Source organism: Motacilla alba, chromosome 10 (genome assembly GCF_015832195.1).
Source record: "Motacilla alba alba isolate MOTALB_02 chromosome 10, Motacilla_alba_V1.0_pri, whole genome shotgun sequence".
Lineage (NCBI taxonomy): Eukaryota > Metazoa > Chordata > Aves > Passeriformes > Motacillidae > Motacilla > Motacilla alba.
The window spans coordinates 2514005-2534033 of NC_052025.1; the positions used below are offsets into that span (position 1 = coordinate 2514005).

The window sequence follows — 20029 nt, forward strand, 5'->3', positions numbered from 1 at the left end:
CAACTCCATGCCTGGGGCCTCCGTGTCACCCAAGTCTGCGCAGCAATGCACTCCCCTTTTAACAAAGCAGCAGCATGCTGCTATAAAGGGATGAGTTTCTGTAGCAACCAGGCTGTACTTGTACAAACTCTGCCAAAGCACTAGATCTTTCCACAGACTGATACTTAAATGAACACACTGTTTGTGAAACTGGTTTTTACATGCCTCAAAGGCTAGCAAGTGAACTCTTCCCTGTTTTACCCCTCTGCTCCAACACCAGGCTTAAAGGATGCATTAAGTTTGTGCATGCAGCACTCCTTCCTCCTGGGATTTTACAGGGAAGGCCGGTGTCTCCAACAGTTAACTGGACCCCACATCACCCCGGGGAGGCACCCAGCATGCCTGGAATCCCCCAGCCGATCCCAGCTGCAAAAGCAGACTGGAGAGGATCAAGGGGGAAGGGCACACCAGCCAGCAGCGCGTGGCTGCAAGCCCACACCCAGCCCATCACGTAGGTTTGCGCTGGACCAGAAGAGTTAAAACAAGAAGCCATTCCACTGCATCTCCTGCAGCCCACTGCCAGGCACAGCCCGCTATTTCTAGTTGAGCGTGGGAGTGGAGAAGGATCCCTCCAAGTCTCCCACCCAGCCCCAAACTGGCTGAAGTTGTTGGGTGCTGGCTGTACCACACCCCACAGCAGAGTTGGGCAAGTGAGGCTGCTGGGACTTTGGCAATCGGGCACAGGGGGGACCCTCTGCAAGCACACCCTTCCCCACCTGCAGAGCACCCTGCCACCAGGGATTTCCTCAGGCTGCTGGAGCGAAGTTCAGCCTCACTCCTACCCAGCGTGTTCAGCCTCCTGACACCACACCCCCCACCCACTCCCTCCAAACACAGCAAGAGGATTTCTCCTCTCCTGGTGAGGTTATTCCTCCAGCAGCGTTACGGCTCTGAGCAAAACAACCCCGGGCACTTCTCATCTGCAGTGAGCTGACAGCAGAGCAGAGGGGGCTGTGGCACAGGCAGCCACAGCCTCCCCAACTCAGCTGTCACATTACACAAGCACCACGGCTCGAGAAGCCCCCATTAGCCACCGCCAGCGCCCTGTTACACAAGCACATCGCTCCACGTTAGATTGAAACCAGCCAAAAACACACAGAGAATCCAACAACTGTTGCTGCATGTGTCAGCAGACTCACCGGACTGTGTGCTGGTTTGTGCTGCAGCGTCAGAGTCCTGGGTGCTCCAGGGTCTGTCCCACCCTGTCAGGTTGAGAGACTGCAGGCCAAGGCACAGATCGTTGGTGTCTGGGAGGCCACGGGAAGACTCTTGCGTGGACGTAGGGAAGAGCATCCTGCTTGCCACTGCTTCTTCAGAGTCCTGGATGTCTGCTCGGATGGAGAACAAACAGAAGCTTGAGAGTTCAGGGCTGCTTTTTTCTTTTTAAAGCAGGAGTTTTCCAAAGCATTAAGCCCCAAGCCAGGTCTCGTGTCGCTCTGAAGCCACAGCTCCTGCAACCAGCAGTTGCACCCCAAAAGGGAGGGCTACCATATGTCCAGAATCCAGCCCCCCACCCCCCTCGGCCCCTCCACCTTTCCTATCCCGTCTGCATTACTGACTGGGTCAGCATGTGACCAGGCTGCTGATGCTTACTGTGCTGACAGTGACGTCACTCTGCCATGCAAGAGAACTGCATCAGCTCTTACAAAATAAAGGTAAGAAGAAAGGATAAGATTTCCCCTGACAGACAAGACGGTGGCAGGAGGAAAGAGGAGCAGTTCCAGTAAATCAGGGGAGGCACGCAGCACAAAGCTCGTCGGCACAGCAGACACCAGGCTGGAGGCAGCAATCCCCCCAGCAACGACGAGAGCAGCAGCGACAGAGCACAGTTAGTTTTAGTGCTACCCAGCTCTCCTGTCCCCGCCTCCCTCCACCCACAAAACCCAAAAACACTTTAGTCCTGGCCAGCTTCCAGCTGCTGGCTCCGATTCAGAGCCGATGCAAAGCTTCGCAATTCTGCTGGCATAATCTGTTTGGTTGAGCCCGGCCACTGTGCCTCACTGACTCGGCATTGTTTACCCCTGAGTAACAAGGATAACCTTCAACCCCCACTACCCGGAGAGCAGCCCATCATCCCTGGTCCAGCCCAAGCGGGCACATCCCACTGGTACAGCAGGAAGAGGACCAAGCAGAACCATTTCACATCAGGAATTTTTCATGGCCTGTTTACCTTTCACCTGCCTGGTCCCCCCTTTCCCAGCCCTCCCCTCCCTTGCAGGGTGTTCACAAGCCTACAGTACTGGAGATGCGGATTCTCGCCTTGGTTTAAGCCCAAGCCAACAGCCTAAGGAAACGCAGCAGGTTCATAGTCTGAGAATTCCAGTTTAACGCAGGGATCTGGGGGCTGGTGAAACCACAAGATGCTCAGCTGTGCTACCCGAAATCTGAGTCAGAGGGCATTTATAAGCCAACTCCCAAGCAGCAGCAGCTGTCTCCTCCTCCTCCCCCTGCCCCCACAGCCTCCCACTGTGCCATCAGATGTACACCTCGCTCCACACACCGCTCCGGCTCTTCCGCAGGCGCTGCAGTCTGTCACATTATCCCTCACGTGCAGTCCCAGCCATGCCAGACAGCCCGACAGCGTTCCCGGCCTCCTTTCCACATCCCATGCCACTCAGATGCCCATGAGCAAAGCCCAGGAAAAGGCTGGCGGCAGCTGGGTAGCCTACGTGTGATACAGGCCACTGCTGCCAGAGGCAGGACACCTGCCTCCACCCCATGGCAGTTTGGGAGCACCAGCATTCCCAGACCCCAGTGAGGGGACTCAGGCACCACAGGCAGGATCAGAGCATTTAAAACCATAACCTGCTGGCAACACGTCACCTTCCCCTCTCCCAGCTGCAGCCTCCTCCACAGCACTCCACCAGGACAGCATCCACCAGGGTGTTTCCTACTCCCAGTAGTACTAGTACAAGCTACAGTGCCAATTCAGTCACATTACTACCAAGCACCTGTAACAGCATCTATTTCTCTGACAGCATCACTCTGCATCTCCAGCAGGGTATTTCACTGCATCAATTCTTCCCAGATAGTTTTTTGATGGCTTGTTTTGGACATCTCTAACATAGGGAGGAGAGGATCAAGACAGTGCTCAGCCAACTCAGTTCCCACAGCAACCATAACTTGTCCATATGAATATGTAACATTCCTGCCTTTATGAAAAGGCACAAGTGCTGTGCACAGATCCCTGGCAGCAGGAGACTCCCTTCCCTGTGGGGACCAGGGATCTTGCTAGGTCTCAAAAGAATAATTCCCACCAAGCTTCATCTTCTGGAAAGCACGGACACAGTACTGATACACAGCAAAACCTGAATCCCAACAGCTTGGATGAAACCCACAACTGAAGAAATAAGGAAAACGGGGAACAAATTTATAATAGGGAACAAATTTATCTATGACAGGAAGCACTCACTCCGCAGTATCCAGCCAAGCTTTCCCTAACTATCTGCATTTTTTGGGAAATAAACTGCTTAGTTTAATCAAACCAAATCAGATTCAAGTAAAAGATCCATGATTCCCTCTGGTTACTTCAATCCACATTAAAAACTAACTCCCTGCAATCCAGTTACAGCTCTAACTGTGGAAGCACAGAGCAGAATCCACTCAGACAACCAGCAGTTTTTAGATAGACTTTTTCCCATCAGAAGCCAACAACCAGCCCAGGCTGCTTTCCCTTTAATACTCCCAGCCAGGCTGAAAGACAGATACAGGTCATCCAGGCAAAACATCAACTAAAAAAGCCAAAGAGAACTTACACAGATTTCTGGACTAGGTATTTTTAAAAGTCAAGAGTCTGAAGATTTGTTACAAAGCAATCAATTGTTACAGGCAGAAAAAACTAATAAGATACTAGAGCAGGAAGAATTAAATTTCCAACAAAAATTCACTTTAAGAGTCATAACCTCAAGTTATGAATAACTAAATGTCTACCAAATACTAAATAACTTCACTTTGCAACCTGACACAGCCCAACCCAAATGCTTTACTGCAGATTTTTCCAAGCACCAACCACCAGCACAAGCCCTTCCAACCTGGATTTTTCCCTGGAGTTGCCACTGGAAGCCAACCATCCTGGCAGAGGGAGCGGCGCTGTGCTGGGCTCGTGCCCCAGCGTCTGGGAGAGACTGAGCTCCTGCCTCCCAAGCCTGTTGGGTTTGATTTCAACAGCATTATGAGAACAAAGTCCTTAACAAAACACTCCCTCACTGGCCTTGGAGCAAGTGTCTCTCCTGGGTGACTCCCTCCTGGCCTGTCCAGGAGATCCCTGTAGCCAGGCCACAGCACAGGCCAGACAGCTTTCCACACCACATGGAAAGCTCCATTTTCCAGACTTTAACTGTGAGCCCTGGACTTAAGACATTCCAAAGGCTCTTGAAGGTGAGGATCTCCAGAGCTCGGCTCTCACCTGCAGGCAAGAGCAGCTCCCACAGGCCCAGCCCCTGTCCTCACCCCAGCCCACCCTCTCCCCTCACACCACTTAAAGCAGGTGAGTTTCCACACAGGAAGCTGGGTTGGGGAGCTCATCTGGTTAAAACCAAGCCACAGGGAGTTAGTTTTAACCCTGGTTCTCTCCCCTGATCTGGTATGCAGCATGGATGCACCAACCAGGCACTTCAAACAAAAAAATATTGAGGAAATTACAGCCTAAGCCTGCGTGGGAAGGATCCACAGGGCCTGGCAGCAGAAGCTGTGATCCACAGGCAGGCTGTGGGTTAAGGGAGCAGGAGGAGCAGAGAGCATGATTCAGTTCCCAGCCCATAGCAGCAGCATCTCTGTGCCATCAGTCTGGAAAGGTGGTGCTTCAACCTAGCACAAAGGTGCTCAGATATTTGAGCCTTCCAGATCTGGGTGAGAAGGCCAGCTAACAATCCAGCAAACAGGGTTTTTCTTCCTCTGGGTTTTCTCAGAATGGTTAAGCAAACATGAACCAAGTCAGATCCCATTCCTACCACCTCCACAGTCAGGACAGCTCTCCCTTTGCTCCCACATGCTGTTTTCCACCAGAGCCTGAATACAGATGAAATCCCTCCTTGAATGAGTCCCAAGCATTGAGGGCAGCAGAATGATAAGCCCAGCTCAGCTGTAAGCTCTCTCTTCTCTGACAAAACCAGATTCACTCCACAGACTAGAGCTCTGACCAGAGCTGAACTTTCAAAACAAATCTGGAGAAGCCAGAGGCAGGGGGAGAAACCTTCAGAAGACAAACAGGAAGGCAGCAGCCAGCAGCAGCACTGCTTTGCCTTTCACACATCTCTGCACCTCCAACTGTAAAGGCTGGGAATTGCATCCCTGAAAATTAAGCCTCTCAAGTGCCTTCTGCACAAAAGACAAATACCCCAGTGAAAGCTGTCAGATGAGTCAACTCTATTCCCAAAGTGCAGTGGAGATCATCAGGGACTTAGAAGAGCACTTGTTCACCATAAACCTACTAGTTACAAGAGGTTTTTCTGAAACACAACTAAGCATCCCCCCTGTAATCTGAAAAGTTCCTGAAGTGGAGACACGTGCTGCTGCGTGACCTGTTTCACAGCCAGATGAAGGAGTCTGCCTTATTCCATAACCACCAACACTCCAGCAGTTGGCAAACAGCTACTTCAGAATCCAAGGAAGAGACACTGCAACAGTCTTGCTGCTCTGCCTCCCTCTTCCAAGAGTAACAGAGACTGTCACAGAATTACAGCACCAAAAACCCGAGTGACAGAGCTCAGTACAAATCATAGAACTGCTGGATCTTCAGGAACACCACCAGTCTGTGACCACGGCAGAATACAACGGCTCTAGGCCAAGTCCCTGCTCCGCAGAACACTGACCTGCTTCTGTCTGCATATCTGATACAAAACCCAACTACTAGAGGCTCTTTCCAGTAGAGAGAAGCATCATGCTTGTGTAGACAAAAACCCGGCAACGTGACACTTCAAGTCCAATGGCCAACAAGACCAAGGGAAGTTAAGCGTGCTCTTTTTCTGGGGCACAGGTGTGGAATCTCCCTATTCTCGAATTATATGTAGCATCCAGCATTTCTCTGGGACAGGCAGAATGGTTCTGCCAGCTTCAGGTGAGCTCCTGTTCAGAGTCTTACTCTGCCTCAGTACTTCCAGGTAAGCAGAGCTACCTTTTGGGTCCCTGCCTCCTAGAGCATTTTATTCCCTGATTCAAGACCATGTATATCAGGTCAGCTGCATCCAGTGCTGTCTGGAATGTTTCCTTGGGGCTGCAGAGGAAGAGCAGAGGAATTTACATTACAGTATCAGAGACACTTTTTGGACGGCTAAACAAGTGATAGGTCATTAATTGACTGCAGTTAAGAGCAAACAGGAAGCCGATTTAGTCATCAGCTAGTCTGGGTTTGCATTTGTCCTTCAGTTTTCCTTAAATAAAGCAGCCACAGAGTCATTAAAGCCTGATGGGCCACAACTAACAGCCTTTAAACACTGAACTTGGCACCTGAAGCCTCTCCCATCCGAAGGAAGTCATTTAAGCATCTCCCATTTCTTCACACAATGGACTGTCAAGTTAGAGCAAAATAACGGCTGCTTTGTTGCTGTTAAATGAGCAGAGCTTAATGAATGAGAGATCAACGTTGCTGGGACATTTGGGGTACCTACATGTCTTCAATGTTCCTTTTAAACAAAGCACTGCCTTCAGCTGAAACCAGCAACAGGTATACAAAAGCTACCGTGGGAGCTTTACCCCCAGCTCTACTAAAGCTGGAAGTTGTGCCTACAGTTTCAAAAGCTTGTGCATGCAGCAGCACCTTCCACCCAGCTCCAAAGCCTGGCAAACGAACCAGCAGCCAGTTAAGAAACTGGCCTTGCCCACGTTCTTATTCAGAGGTGATAAACATATCCAACAGCTTTAAAATCACATTCCTTGCGCAGCAGCTGCTCAAGGACAGGCAGCTGCTCCAGCAGCACCGTCAGGAGATGCTGACTCCTGCCTCTGTCAAGGCCACACTGTCTCTCCAATCTCCAGCACCACACAGAAAGCTACTAGAGGTTAACGCCTGCACTGAGGAGGTTCTGCCTTTCTCCAGGGAGGACTGAGGCAGCCGGACATGCAGCAGTTGTGAAGCACCATGGCCCTGTCCCAGAAGCCACCCGACAGGTTCTATAATAACAGCTCTCCCCACACCACTGCACCCCACAGTTTGGGAGAGCACCCCGAGCCTGGGGCTTGGAGAGCTCCTGGAATAGCTACCCACAAACCTCAGGGGGTGGTCAGCCCGGGCATCCCAACACAGCTGGCTCTGACAAAGCAACCAAGTTCACCAAGGAGTATCATCAGCTGCAAACTGATCTTTACAGACATCCAACTTTAGGTGTGACAAGCTGAACCTGCAGCAGCAGTCCCAGCTCTGCCCAGAAGGGGAGAACACTGACTGCGCGGATGCAGGAGTGCTGAATCAGCCTGTCCACTCACATTGCTCAGGCTGCTGCTGGACTGATCCCAGCACGGCCTCGCTGGCAGGCCAGTAAAGTGTCTCCACACGTGCTTCCCCAATAGCATTAGTGAAAGGTCATGAACTTCTGCCATCTCTTCTCCACCACGTGTAATCCTCTTAGTGCTCAAAGGGGCTTCTTCAACACAAGTCCTAGCTGGGATAAATTTAGTTTGACCTGAAGATGACAACTGAAAAGCTTGAGGGACCATGAACAGATTCAAGTCCAAGCATTTACTGCTGGAATAAAGTCTCTCCCCCAAGCTTTGCCATTCAAAGAGTTCAAGCTGTAAAAAGACAGTCCTTTCACCTATTACATTCATGGTGGATCTCTAGATTCACAAGCCTGCCCAAGCAAGGAATTTCATGATAATCTAGTCTGACTAACAGGTGCTCCTGCACAAGTAAAAACACCACAGACTCAGGAATTCTTCAGAAGTGACTTCACTTGGAGCAAAGACTAAACACCACATGAGATGAAGGGTCTCTGCTCCATTGATCACCTGCCCAGAAGTTGACTCAAGGGCAAGGCAAACAGCTCCAACAACCTGTTCCAGGCTTAACCACCTGCCCAGGCACCTGTACTACATTCTGCATTTCAGCAATCAGCTGCTCAGCCTTACAGCCATCAGGTGTGAGTTTCTGCACAACCCAGGCTAGGGTCCGGGTGCCAAAGTAACTCCCCCATTTATAGATCATAGATGCCCCGGATTCACATCTTTGCTTACACTGCCAGCTCTTTCATGGAAAAGACTCTCATTAGCAACCTCTCAGACATTAGGAGCAGCTCCTGCACTTTTCAGCTCCAAAGATAGCACAAAGCTTGCAGAGCTGCTGCATTCAGGCCCTCCTTACCTACCCAGAAGACCCAGCCCCAACATTAAGGAAACAAGGCTGGGACTGCAACAAGACCAATAACTCTGAGCAGCTGACACTTTGGCAGACGCTGACTCATCCACGAATTTACAGCTGACAACTGCTGGCCCAGGTTGCTCTCTTATCAGTACCTTCACATTTCTAGTGGCCCAAGGCAGCCCTCCTCCAGCCCAGCTCAGCAGGGCCCAGTATCCTTTGGGAAGAGAGGAATTCTTTCCTCACAACATCATAAGCATTTGTGTCACTATACAAGGGATTTGACACAAGCCAAAACCCTCCTGTCTGGATAACTACCACTAAGCAAGGCCCCCACCCTGGTCCCCAGCACTCACTGGTGAGACTGGTCTTCAGCTGCCAGAGCAGGAAAAAAAGCTGCTTAGGGTGTCCCCAAAGCGCAGCTCTGGCTTCCCTGCAGCAAAAATAACATTTGCTAGAGGAAGGCCCTCTTTTTTTTTTTTACACCTAAGTGCCAGTGTACATGCCCTATGAGCAGTCTTCCACAGGACTTATGACCTGAAACAAGCAGTTTAACACCACTGGGAAACTCAAGAGTTTCCAGACAAGGCATCACCAGCAAGATGCTCTGCTCCAGACATCCCTAGGAAAAACCAGAGTAAATGACAGAACACAGAGGTTTGCAAGCAGCAGGTCAGTAAAAACTCCTACCTCAGTGCCAGGCAAACAGCCCCATCCCTCAGAGAAGAGTTTTCAAAGTCAAAGACAGCACTGCAAATTAAAATTGCTGTGCCAGCTCTTAAGCCCAGATAGAAAACCAGAACTGACCCACACCTTCACATGATCAATCTGTTCTAGCAGGCAGAGACATCTCCTTTATAAATCAGGTTAACTTTGGCAAACTGAAACTTAATCAGGAAATACCATGAACACATTCTAAGAGTCTATGAAATATTCCCATTCCAAATGGAGTAGGAAAGGCTATAGCAAAGATTTGAACAAGGAAGCCAGAAACAACTCTTTCACCCACTGCAAGGAGATAGAAAGTATTACATTTATTTCTCCTTTATGCTTCCAGTGCATCCAGATCAGATACAGCACTGCCTACTACTGCGCTGGGGACCAAAACAAAAAGCCAAACCAGCTCAGCACAGCAGCAAACACCAAAAAATGCAACACTAACCTGAATGGGTTAATATTCACTACACCATTGCTCAGGAGTAGCAAGCATAGCCTCTGATGCCACTTTACCAGACAGGTTTCAAGCAATGCTGGCCATGGATCCAGGCCTTGAAGCAAGCAATTCACTTCCTCTGGTATTTCTGCAGCGCCAGCATGGGATCACATGGCCAGATCAGCCCCAGGTCCACACTGCTAAGTCCTCAAATACCCAGGAGATTAAGCTGCACTGGAAGTCATCTGGTAGCAGTCATTTTGTTAGCCCAAAACAGAGATGCACTGTACAGGCATCAAACAGACCCACACGGTGCAGAGACACTTATTTAGAGCTTTTTACCCACACCCATTTGATTAAACCTCAGCTTACCCAAGAGGCCAAGGCAACCCTGTCTCCACGTGACTGCAGAGAAACCTGCTCTGCCCAGGGAACCCTGCAAGGTCATCAGCTGGGGAGGTTCAGCCCTTTACTTCCCACTTTGTTTTGGGACCTATCCTGAGGGGTCAGTTTGTTTCCAATAATGGCTGAAGTGTTTATTGATCCATAATTCAGACGCTGGAGAGGCAAGAGCAATCCCTTTCAAGTGCCCAAATCCTGGCACAAGCACTGCTGCTCAGAGGTGTGCTGGCTAAAGGAATACCAGTCACAGGCACATTTACTGGCAGACCTGGGCTGCTGCAAAGGAACAAAAGCACGTCCTTCACTTGGATAAAAATAAGACCAGACCAAACACTCTCTGCTTTGGCACAGAACTTCTGTCTTGAGGCAGCAGAACATGCCTACTCCCCTCAGCCTTGGAGGGGACAGAAGCCTGCAGCACTGATTTCACCACACCAAGCTTGCTTTGCAGGGAAGTCTGCACCCACCTGTGCTCTTACATGCATGTTAACTGACCTGTGGCAAATATGGTTTTTCAAAATTCTTTTGCAATTTCAAAGTATGCAGCAACTCAGCCTTGCTAACCTTCAGAGTAGATGAATCCTGCCTCCATGCGCAGCAGACTAAAGGAGTCTGCTGGAGATATTCCCACCAGCAGTTGGCAGGTCAGGCAGGGAGCACTCACATCCTACCCACAATGACCCACAGCACTACAGAGAGGCAAGCAAGCCTTCCCAGGCACCTCCACACTGCCAGGAAATACACAGGTTACTCATTTCAGGCACACAAGCAAAGACCTCCCCCCAGCACCAAGCGTGCCAACACCCACACCACTGAGGATTACCACCACCACCATCTGTTCACCAAGTGCCTCCCCACTCCAGGAGCCCCCCTCCATCACCTGGCAGGGTGTCACATTTGCCTTTTGTGACAGGCGTGGTGCAGACTCCACTGAAATCCAGAGAGTTGTCCAACATGGCATTTATTCGGCGGAATATATCCGCATTGCTGCAAGTGGAAAGTGCAGGGGCATTCGGGCTATCCCAGCAGTCTTTTATGCTCCTCACAGGATCTTCTTTCTGGTAAAAAAGAACCAGTATGTGTGTCAAATAGGCAAGTACTCAGCTTTCAACACACTGTGGAAAGCCTGGACTGCCTCCAATATTCACATTAGGTTAGGTCTTAGCAACACTCAAACCCAATTCTTGGCATTAAAGCAGAAGTTAAGCAAACGGGTCAGCAATTTGTCAGCACAGCACACTGGAGCAGACTGCCCATCACACACAGGGACCAGGGATGGGCTTCAGGCTGACAGCCACAGCAAACCAGCTGGGCTGTGAATACAGCTCCTGGCTGCTCTTCTCCAGCCCATCACAACACCAGCGGAGGTCTGATTAATGAGGGCACACACCTTCTAGCCCAAAATCAGTCTCCTGACACCACGGAACAAGTGGGATGCTCATGGTCCAGGCAGACACCACAAGGAACCACAGCAGCTCCTCTTATGCACGGCAGAGGAGCGCAAGGCTCACCTCACTACCCATCTGGGAGTTCTCAACAGTATCTTGGACTTATCCAAGTCAGCAGTAATCACTTCAGGTTTGCAGAAGAAAACCCAAACAACACTGCTTCCCAGCTAATCAAACAGCCCCAAATCCTGGAAAGGCAGAAGATAAAATCCTGATCTTCCCTTCAGGCAGCAGCACCTGACCACAAAGGTAGTTACCCCAAACCACCTCTGCTTTAGCACAACCCAGCATGGACACGGCTGCACCAGCATCAAGGTTTTGTGAGCATTCTAAAAAAGGATCACCTCTTGTAAAGCTTCTGCCTGAGAAACATCAAACCCCTCCAGCACCCTGGTGCCGGTTCAGAGAACTGGGAAGAGCAGCTCCTTTCCAGCTCTGCTAGCAAGCCGCTGATGTGCAGGCTCCTTCGGGAGCAGCTGCACCACCTTCGAGCCTCTGACAATTTAGAAGCCGCTAAGCTTCATCGCTTCCAGCGTTTTGAGGCCGAGGACAGGTCCACCCGCCACCCAAAAGCCACTGCAGAACTCTGCTCCCGAACGTGCTGAGCCATCGGTATCGCCGGCAACTGAGACCGGCTCTAAAGAGAGGAGCAGGGAGGCACAACCCCCCCCAGCCCTGAACTCCGGAGCAGAATGCTGGCCATTAAATCAAGTTAAACTCAAATCCAAAGAACTGAAGAGCATCAAACCTGGCAAACGAGCCCCTGCTCCTCCAACACACACCGAAGCTCTAAATGGGGCCGTTTGTACTTGTCAAGAAGACAATACGGGCACAGCTTGGATGTGCTTCTGCAAGTTTCAGGCCTCACTTACCTCCAGTTCTGCTTCACTCGCAAACAAGTCTGAAGCACCGAGCCGGTTTTACTTTCAAATGACCCCTTGCGGATCGTTCAAGGAGGCTGGTCTAAACTGAACTTCACATGGAGACGGGAATATTAGCCCAGCCCACGCCTGGCACTTACATTCCACCCCCCACCTCGTCATTAGACGCGCATGATGTGATCCTTTTCTACAACTACCCACCACACAGGTAAAAAGCAGAGGAAACGCAGTCCTGGAAGCAGCAGGAATAAGCCACTGAGCGGACAGCTCGCACCGTGCCTTCAGGCGGGACCTGAACAATTCCTGGAGAACTCCAGCCCGTTTAGCACCATTAGCGTTTCTTCAGCGCTGAGGGCTGGGATCTTTGGCTACTGAAATGCTCAGAGCTGTGCAGGAAATCACGCTATGAAAAGCCAGTGTCCATAAGGAGACAGAGGAGTCCTGCAGTTTTATTCGAATAAAGGGAGAGAATGTCCACTGGGGCATACGCCCGCGGGGTTTTCTCTCTCTCTCTCGGTTTTGGAGGGCACAGCCTCCTTTTGCCTAAACTCCCAGCCACATGTTGCCCTCTTCCTTTCCCCATCAGCTGAGGTACTCGGAAGGTGCAGCCTTCCCGTACCGCCTACCGCATATTCCCCCTTTAAACACGTCATATCCCCCCCGAAGTTCAGAAACTCAGGCTTGTACAGACCCTTTGTCTGTTTCAGGAGTCAAACTGTCTGGTTTCTCTAACAAACCTGCGGCTTGAAGTTGGCAGAGACATTAAGAACCATTTCTAAGCCATTAACACCCATCCCCTCACCCGTGGAATTGTTTGTAAATATACGAACGCAGAGCACACATCAGAGCCCACCGCCAAACAAGGGAACGTTTACAAGAGTGAAACAGGTAAGGCTAAAAGCGAGCTGCAGGCTGAGAGAAGAGGCAGAGCGCGCTTTAAGTCATCTTCATAAAGAGCAGCTGGAGTACAGAAGCTCAAATTACGAAAGTATTGCCAGTCATCTTTAATAAAAAGGAGTGCCGCATCAGGCTGCCTTGGCACAAGGATGAAACTCCGCATTCTACTCCTGCTCCTGTAAAAGAACCACTTCCAGCGGGAGGCAAAGCTTTTCCCTAGGAGTCTGCACTAGGGAGACAAAATAACCCGGAGCAGCCAGCTGAACGCCCCACCCGTTCCTTCTCATTTAGCTTCCACGACTGGCAGCACCAGTCCTGCTCCAAACAGGAACAGAAACCAGCGAGAACACAGACAAGCCTTTCCACAAAAATCCCTTCTGCTAGAGAGCTTTTACCCCTAGACTGTCAAGGATATCCTTGGGCTGCTGCAATCATCCTGGACACTGGGTAGGGGGGACCTTGCAGCACTGCAACCCCCTGCAGGAAGGGGCTCGTAGCACACCCTCCCCTCCCTCAACCCAAAAATAAAATACTCCTTTGAGAGGAGCTCTGCAGGTCTCCAGAGCACTCGGAGCCCAAACCACCCCCAAGAGCCTAGAGAGGATGGTGGAAGAGTTTGCAAACTGGAGAATCCAGCCAAGTGCTTCCATCTCGGAGTCAACATCAAAGCCCAGGGAAACACCTCGCCTGAGGCTGCATCCCCAGAGCCGGTGCTGCTCTATCATCCCCAGCCAAGACGAGCAATGCAGCACTCCAGAGCCCCGGTAGGATTCCCTGTCCCTGCCCCACCTGGAAGGATTTGGCAAATTCAACACACTGCCTCTCCAGGCTTCCCTAGCAGCCTCCACACTGCAGCTACAAACTACAGATCCCCTCTGCTTCCAGAGGCACCAGTCCAGCAGCACCGGTGGGTTCTCCTGGCACCACATGAGACACCCTGGGGTGTAACCAGTGACCCAACAGCCATTCTCAGCCATTCCATCCTGCTATACCTCACAATCCCAATCCAGAGGCACAGACACAGTTTTATCAGAGGATAAACAAGTCAATGGAGAAGCTGATCCAGCTGACAGGTGCTTTAAAGCCAGCAGGAGTCAAACACCACTTCTTAATACCTGGTAAGACACCCAGTCTCTTGGAGCTGAAACTTTCTACAGAAGCCCCTGGATAAGAACCAAATGAGAAGGACAATTCAGTTCTCTGCAGCAGGCCCACAGTGCCACAGAGCAAATGATTCTGAGGTTGTAGGTTAAGTCACTAGAGGTCAGAAACACAGACCCGAGCAGCATCATACACAGACACAGCAAGATGAAGCTCAGGCAGGAGGGCAGTCCTCCACATCCTGACTCAACTAAGAACTTGCAAGCAGGAAAATCCATCCCCAGAACACTGAGGCTTCAAGGAGGGTACCGAAAGGCTCCAGACCCCTCTTGCAACCCTAACAAGCACATGGAATTGAGAAAAGGAGTGCCAAGAAACAGGGAGGAGCTCCCCTCCCTCAGAGTAACAGAGCACCAGCAAGCCTTACCCCCATGGCAGACAGCTCTTGTTTTCCCACTGTGCATCAGGAAGCTGGCAGGTCCCTGGAGCTCCCATCCCACCCGCCCCAAGCAGCCTCCACAGCCTGCAAAGTTTACCTGCAGGAGGGCCCACTGCAGGCACAACCAGCAGCACTCAGTCAGTGATACAACACAACCTGGTACAGCAAAACACCCCGGAGTTGTCCAGGGCAAGTGGAAATGAGGAACCTCCACAGCCCCGAGGCACACACACCTGCAGGAAACCTAGAGATAATGAAATCCCAGAGCTAGGCAGAACCTGCAGCATCACAACAGCACTAGCACAGGATTAGGATAGCCTAATCCTTAGGGAAGTCATTAAACACAGCTTGGCTGCCAGTATGGCCAAGATATGCATTAGCTCCCAGGGATGCTGTGGAGCAGGCAAGGCTCATCCACTTCAGCTACAACCCAGCCTTTGCTTTTTACATCTTCCATAGAAATCTCACCCAGGCAGCACCATGCTGATGCCCAGAGGGGTTCGTGGAGCTGTAGCTACAGCCAAGAGGGCCTTCAATCCCAAGGCAAAATTTAAGATGCTGTTAAAATGGTGCCCATGTCAACATAACCAAGCTGAGATGGCTCCAAACATCAATAAAAGGGTGCTCAGAAAATCCTTTTTTGTTGGTATGTTTTGCTTCCCAAATTGAAGTCAGCTACACCCGTGCAAAACACGGCATTGGTACAACTGTTTCCACCAGGCAACACACTCCCACCCCCCCAGCTCATCCCCAAAAGTGTGAGGCAAGGCTGCACCAGCTCTCCCACCATCAGCAAAGCTAACGTCAAGCAGCTGTCCGGGGGCTTAATGAGTAGAGACATCTTGAACACACCTGGTTTGAATTAAGAGTGGTCTTAATTCACAGGGGAGCACTAACTTCAGAACAACACCAGTTTTGCCAAAACACCTTTCTTTACAGGAATTTCACCATCGAGGCAGCTATTTTTTGGTTTTTTTTGAAGGCCATCACTCAGAAGCAGCTTTGTACTCGAGCAATACCCACAGCTGCCTGTTGCAGCAGACTGACAAAGCAGAATAAGGTTTTAATTGGTTAAGGGAGACTGTTCCAGTTGAGATAAATTGCAGGAAAGTAACGGGGTCCTGGAGCTCTTCCCTGAGCCCAGCTCCCACCCTGTGCGCAGCTGTACCTGAAGTCCCTCACCCGCACTCCAGGTGCCAGCACACCTTGTTAGCCCATAACACAGGCACCAGTAATGAGCATTAATTGGTTTCAGCTGGGGAATAGCAAAGGGTAAAAAAAAACCTTGTTTTTCAGCAGACTTGCCTCACTCAGAAGAATCATTTTGTCCATACTAAATCATGAACTGAGTCTCCTGTGTCACCCCTCACCCCAGCCATGGAGCTTTCAGCATACAGTTTACAAATAAAACAGCACCTTTGGTCACCTTATACACTAAAAAAAAAAAAAAAGGCAATTTAGAAGCAGGCAAAAATACCACTTGCATGAGTACTTGTTCTCATGCAAGTGGTATTTTTGCCCGCTTCTAAGTGGGTACTAAACAAGTACCCACTCTAGCCAAAACATGCCCCACCACGCACACCTGAGCTCAGCACCTCCAGCTCAGCTTCATGCCCCTAAAACCCCGGGAAGGGTGGAATAACAGGGTGCTAGGCGAGGACCCGGTTTCCTCCAGCACTTCCCAAAAGGCAGGGTCAGTTGGTCTGCTCCCTGAGCCTGAGCTCCACCAGACCCCCTGCCCCCGGGGGTACCTCAGCAGCAGGACCCCCTCGAGGCCAGCCCAAAGGGAACGGGCATTCCACAGCAGCGCCCCGACACGAAGCAGGGGAATTCCATCCGCGGCTGTCCTGAGGGCCCGGTGTCCCGGTCCCCTCTTCCCGCAGGAGAAACGGGCGGGAACGCCGCCCCCGGCAGCTCCACCGCGTGGAACCACGTGGCGGGGCGGCCTCGCGAGGCGGCACGTGCTCGCACTTACCGGCGGGAAGGCCATGATCAGCACTACGGGCGGCCGATCGGTCCCGGAACGCAGCACAGACGAGCCAAGAAGATAGCGAGGACACCGGGAGCGGCGCAGCCCCTAGCCCGGCCCGCGGCTTTTATGGGCCGGGCCGGGCCGGGCCGGGCCGGGCCGGAGGCGGGGGCGGGGGGTGAGGGCGTGGAGGGAGGGGAGGGGGTGCCGCTGAGGGGCGGGGCTGCCGCGCATGCGCGCAGCACGCGCCGGCCGCGTGGCGGCTGCCCGCCGCCATCGGGCTGTTCCCGCCACAGCCCCGCGGAGCCGCCTCGGCCCGGGCGCCGTGAGGGGACGGGGCACCCGCGGGTTAACGTGGGGTCACGCGAGGCATTCAGTCAGCCCCTCGGAGGGATGGGGCGGCGGCGGCTCTGTGCTGTACGGCTTCAGCCACCCTCCCAGGGACACCTCAGAGATGGCAGCTGCAGGATGTGACTGACACTCGCTGTGGCCCTGCCGTGAGAGGAACGCGATCCACTAGGGGTTAAATTGAGGGCCCCAAGGGCACGCTTAGTGTCATCATTTCTTCACACATGGGCGGTGGTATTCACTCAGCCCCCTCAGAGGGGATGGAAGCCCTGAGCGGTTAAATCAGCCCCTCTGAGTGGAATTGGGCGGTGGTGGCACTGTGGTGTCCAGCTGTAGCCCCTCGGGGACGCCTCAGTACCAGAAGCTCTCCACTCATGGGCTGTGGTGCTCTCTGAACACCCCATGAGGGAATAGGACTCCTGAGGGGTTGTCAGCCCCTCTAAAGGGAGTGGGATGGTGGTGGCACTGCCCAGCAGGAGCCCCTTGGGGACATCTCAGCGCTGCCAGCACTCCATGTTCCTCTGGGGGGAGCAGGACCCAAGGGCCAATGGCAGGTGTTAAGGACTCAAATCAGCCTCTCTGAGGGGTCTGGGATGGTAGCAGTTCTGACTCTTTTCTTCAGCACCTCTGGGGCCACTCACCACTCAGAGGCTGAGTGCTCACCGAGTGCCCTTGTGAGGGTGTGCAGAAAATCACGCTATGAAAAGCCAGTGTCCATAAAGGAGACAGAGGAGTCCTGCAACTTTATTCGAATAAAGGGAGAGATTGTCCACTGGGGCATATGCCCACGGGGTTTTCTCTCTCTCTCGGTTTTGGAGGGCACAGCCTCCTTTTGCCTAAACTCCCAGCCACATGTTGCCCTCTTCCTTTCCCCATCAGCTGAGGTACTCGGAAGGTGCAGCCTTCCCGAACTGCCTACCGCATATTCCCCCTTTAAACACGTCATTTCCCCCCCGAAGTTCAGAAACTCAGGCTTGTACGGACCCTTTGTCTGTTTCAGGAATCAAACTGTCTGGTTTCTCTAACAAACCTGTGGCTTGAAGTTGGCAGAGACATTTAGAACCATTTCAAAGGCTTTCACACCCATGCCCTCACCCATGGAATTGTTTGTAAATACATGATCACACATCTTTCCTGTCAAGGAGAATGGGGTTCCCCAAAAGCAGCCTCACTGCTGGCAACTCCCACACACGGGCTGTGATGCTCACTGAGCCCCTCGTGAGGGGATTGAACCTCCGAGGGCTTAAATCAGTCCCTCTAAAGGGAATGCAATGATGGCACTGCCTGGCTGGAGCCCTTCTGAGGACGCCTTAGTGCCAGCAGCATTCCATGCACGGGCTGTGGCACTCGCTGTGCTCCTTCTGATAGATGAGACCCCCAAAGGGCTCTCAGATGAGCCCCCCCATGAAGGCAGTATGTTGGTGGCAGTGCCCATCTGAAGCCCCCAAGGGACACCTCAGCACCAGCATCTCTCCACACACAGATTGTGGCACCCGCTGAGCCCCCTCTGAGGGGATGGGACACCCCATGACAAAAAAAAGGGGTTCCCCAAGGGTAGCCTCAGTGCTGGCAGCTCCTACAGATGAGCTGTGGCATTCACTGTGACCCCTGTGAAGGAATGGGACCCTCAAGGGGTTAAACGAGCCCCGCTGTGGGGAATGGGATGATGGAACTGTGGTGCCTGGATGGAGCTCTCCAGGGGACACCTCAGTGCCAGGCACTCTACACTCACTGAGCATCCCGAGGGAATGGGATCCCAGAGGGGTTAAATGAGTCCCTGTGAGGGGAGTGGCATGGTGGTGGCACTGCTGTGTCCATCTGGAGCCGTCACAGGGACACCTCAGCGCTGTCAGCTCCCACACATGGGCTGTGGTGCTTCCTAAGCCCACTCTGAGGGGAATGGGATCCCTAAGGACTTAAATCAGCTCCAGCTCCTCTGAGGTACTGGAATGGTGGCAGTGCTGTGGCTCTCAGCTTCAGAACCCCCAGGGCCACCGCAGTGCCAGTCATTTGCCACACACAGGCTGGGTGTTCACTGAGCCCACTCGGAGTGGAATGGGACCCAAAGGGGTTAAAATGGGTTCCCCAAGGAAAATGGAGTGGTGGCAGTGCTGTAGTGCCTGGCTTTAGCTCTTCCAGACCCCCTTTGGCTCCAGCAGCTCTCCACACACAGGCTCAGCACTCTTTGGGCTCCCCATGGGAGAATGAGACTCCCAAGGGCTTAAATCAGTCCCCATAAGGAGAATGGAGGGGTGGCACTGTGATGCCTGGCTGCAGCCTCCCTCCCAGGGACGCCTCAGTGCTGGCAGCTCCCACACACAGGCTGTAGTGCTCACCGAGTCCCCCGTGAGGGCATGGGACCCCCAGGGGGTTAAAGTGAGGTCCCCAAGGGCAGCCTCAGTGCGCTGGCATCTCTCCACACACAGGCTGTGGCACTTGCTGAGCCCATGAAGGGATAGGAGCCCAAGGGTTAAATCAGCCTCCCTAAGGGAAATAGGGTGGTGGCATCGTTGTGGCTCCCTGTGAGGCAGCTGCAGCTCCAGCCCCTGTCCTTATGGGAATGGGCTTTTTCCCTGTGTAACAAGCACTTGACACCCAGTGGTTGCTGCTGCTGCTGCTGCAGCCAGGGATTCCTCACCCATCAGAAAACACGAAGGGGTTTTTTTCATCTCTTACCCGGAAAAAGCAGAAAGCCCCTCACCCTTTTTGTGGCAGCGGAGGCGGTTCGGGATTCAGACCTTCCTGCACGTCCTTTGCTCATCCTCTGCCTCTGCTGCTGGGCCTGACTCTGTGCTGAGCTGCAGCTTTGGATGGAGAGAGCCAGTGCTCACTGAAATCCCACCCAGCCCGTGCTGGGAGGAGAGATCTTAATAAAGAGTCAGATTTCCTTCTTTTTTTGTAATCCCAGTTTGGAGATGAAACGCCTCCCCGAGCTGGCCCCAGGAATCCCTCCAGTGACACTGCAGAACAGACCCAGCCCTGACGTAGCAGGTATTTCTGCGGTCGAAGCATGAGCAATTCTGCCTTGAATAAATAGCTGGAACCCTCCCAAGACTCCTCAG

At 52.3% G+C, this 20029-nt stretch overlaps 1 protein-coding gene across 4 annotated transcripts in view; it reads right to left on the reverse strand.

The window, feature by feature from the left end:
• Positions 1–19743, reverse strand: part of CPEB1 (cytoplasmic polyadenylation element binding protein 1) — a 41458-nt gene extending 21715 nt beyond the window's left edge. Inside the window, exons 1-3 of one of the 4 annotated variants that reach the window (XM_038147002.1) lie at positions 19644–19743; positions 10765–10942; positions 1179–1367 (exon numbers count right to left, since the gene is read on the reverse strand). In XM_038147002.1, the coding sequence (XP_038002930.1) occupies positions 1179–1367; positions 10765–10840 (265 nt within the window). In that variant the 5' untranslated portion in view covers positions 10841–10942; positions 19644–19743. Of the gene's footprint in view, positions 1–1178; positions 1368–1632; positions 1993–9491; positions 9623–10764; positions 10943–19643 lie in introns of those variants that run through there. The other 3 variants (XM_038147004.1, XM_038147005.1, XM_038147003.1) reach the window with 3 other exon arrangements.
• Between the last annotated feature and the right edge of the window lie 286 nt (positions 19744–20029).